Source organism: Durio zibethinus, chromosome 14 (assembly GCF_047325235.1).
Source record: "Durio zibethinus cultivar Kanyao isolate XHJ-2024 chromosome 14, ASM4732523v1, whole genome shotgun sequence".
In the NCBI taxonomy this organism is placed as follows: Eukaryota; Viridiplantae; Streptophyta; class Magnoliopsida; order Malvales; family Malvaceae; genus Durio; species Durio zibethinus.
This window is the reverse complement of record NC_143175.1, coordinates 20365968-20368011: the sequence shown is the minus strand read 5'-3', so window position 1 is coordinate 20368011 and position 2044 is coordinate 20365968. Positions and strand designations below refer to the sequence as shown.

Below are 2044 nucleotides of genomic sequence, written 5' to 3'. Positions count from 1 at the left end.
ATATATATACCGCTAGGAAAAATGAAAGATTCCTAAAGCGGAAACAGCTCCCAAAAAAAAAGTAAACCTGAAAAAAATGATAAAAGTTTATATTTGATATGTATTATCTATGTATAGATCTTATATATGATCAATAAATCATATAATATTATTTTATTAATAAATAAATATAAATTTTTATAAATTTATAAATTAAATATATAAAAAATTAACATTTTAATAAAAAATTTTCATTAATGAGTGACATTGTATAATTCATTCATTCAAAGTATATATTAGTATATATAAAATATATATTAGTATATATAAAATATATATGCGGACGTGACATCACATATGAACTCTTCAGGCAAACCAGTTTCTATTAAAAAGCCGAAGCAAAATCTTCATCCCACAGCTACCCAAAGAAACAGCAAAAAGAAATATGAGGTAAAAAGCCTATAAAAGCAACCCACTCAAAGTCCTAAACCCAACTCATCCAACCCCAAGCCAGCTTGAGCAGAAAGTTTTCACACAAAAAAGATTTGCAATTCAATATTTATTATTTCATTTGATCTTGAAGAAAAAGCTGCCAAAACTCCACAGTGATTTCTTTGGAGAAGAATATAAAAGAACCCAACGCGCCGCACTCCTCCAACCTTTCTCTTGCCTTCCCTTACACGTCTTCTCTTCTTTTCTCTTCCTTTGTCTTCCAATCTATCATTATTTAAACAAACAAAAAAATCCAATTTTTCATAGCTGAAATTTCGGGGTTTTTTTTTTTGTTTGCTTTAAACAATGTCTACAGATCTTGAATTGTTCCAAGATTTGGCAAAAATAAAATTACCCAAACTCAAGATTCAATTTTCCAATGAAATTGGAGTCGTAATGCAAGAAGAAAACAAGAACCAAGATGACAGTAGAAGCAGCGAGTGTTTAACACCAACCTCGGAAGAAAACAAGATCCCAGCAGTTTTGTCATGTCCAGCAGCACCAAGGAAACCTAGGAAGAGAGCTGCTGCAAGCAAAAGAAAGCTATCTGAACTTCAGTTCTTCGAGATCGTTAACAGGGAAGAAGTTGATGCGTTTTTCAAAGCTGGTTTTGATGATTCTATCTCTAAAAGAAGGTGCCCATGTACATGAAAAATATCAGCTTTTCTTATCGTCTTTTTTTTTTTTTTTGTGTGTGCTGGCGTTTCATTATTTTTCTTTCTTTCTTTGGGTTTTACATATAATATTTATTTCATTGTATGTATTGAATTGAAATTACGCGCACATCTGTCACTAGGGTTCAGAAAAAGTTTATATAAGTCTGTAACTTTCAGACAGTTTTTTTATCCGATCTATGGATGTTAAATCTTTTCATTTATATATGATTTAATTAGTTTCCAATTTAATTTTATCAGACCATATATTGTATTTGTTTTTTCGAAATTGAATCCAATTTCTAAGGTTAATTTGTTTCTATACCATGAATCCCATAAACTTTTTTCTAATGCAATGGCTTTCAAGAATAATTAAAAAAAGATAAGATTGAAAATTTTGTTCTTGAAATAGGTAGACGAGGTGAGTTGGTTGTTTAAGTTTGAAAAAAAACAAAAGTATTAAGCATCTAATGAATTATTTTATTTTATTAGTTGTTGGTTAGAAACGGTTGATTTTTCTTGGTTTTATTTTTTGGCTATTTGACATGTGGGAAACTTTGTGACTGATTGACACGGCTTTGGGATTTGTCAAAACTTGTCCAATGTGCTATGGCATATGCAATTGTTGTCTGTTTTTTATAAGAAAGAATTGCATTCATTTTTTTTTAGTATTTTTTAAATGATACGTTAGTTAAGTTCTATTATGGAGCATTGATTTCATGTTGGGGCAAAATTTATACGTTTCGTAGGATTTTACTGACAATTTACAAAGTACTCTGAGTCACGACATGTCAACCATCAATAGCTAAATTTTCTATAAAACTAAACATTTTTGTTCTATTCTTTGTTATTAACTATATTTATATTCGATAAAAAGAGATTTGAATTCAATAAGTGAAAGGAAGATATATGCATTTATT

The 2044-nt window shown here is 29.4% G+C and overlaps 1 protein-coding gene across 1 annotated transcript; it reads left to right on the top strand.

Annotated features, from left to right (window-relative positions):
• Positions 1-377: 377 nt before the first annotated feature.
• On the top strand, positions 378-1656 carry LOC111295628 (uncharacterized). Its single transcript, XM_089743744.1, has one exon. It carries the CDS (start codon positions 778-780, stop codon positions 1120-1122), a length of 345 nt encoding a protein of 114 aa, XP_089599870.1. The 5' UTR covers positions 378-777; the 3' UTR covers positions 1123-1656.
• Positions 1657-2044: the final 388 nt, after the last annotated feature.

Coding starts and splice junctions, on each gene's coding strand:
- LOC111295628 (XM_089743744.1), top strand. CDS start 778: ATGTCTACAGATCTTGAATTGTTCCAAGATTTGGCAAAAATAAAATTA.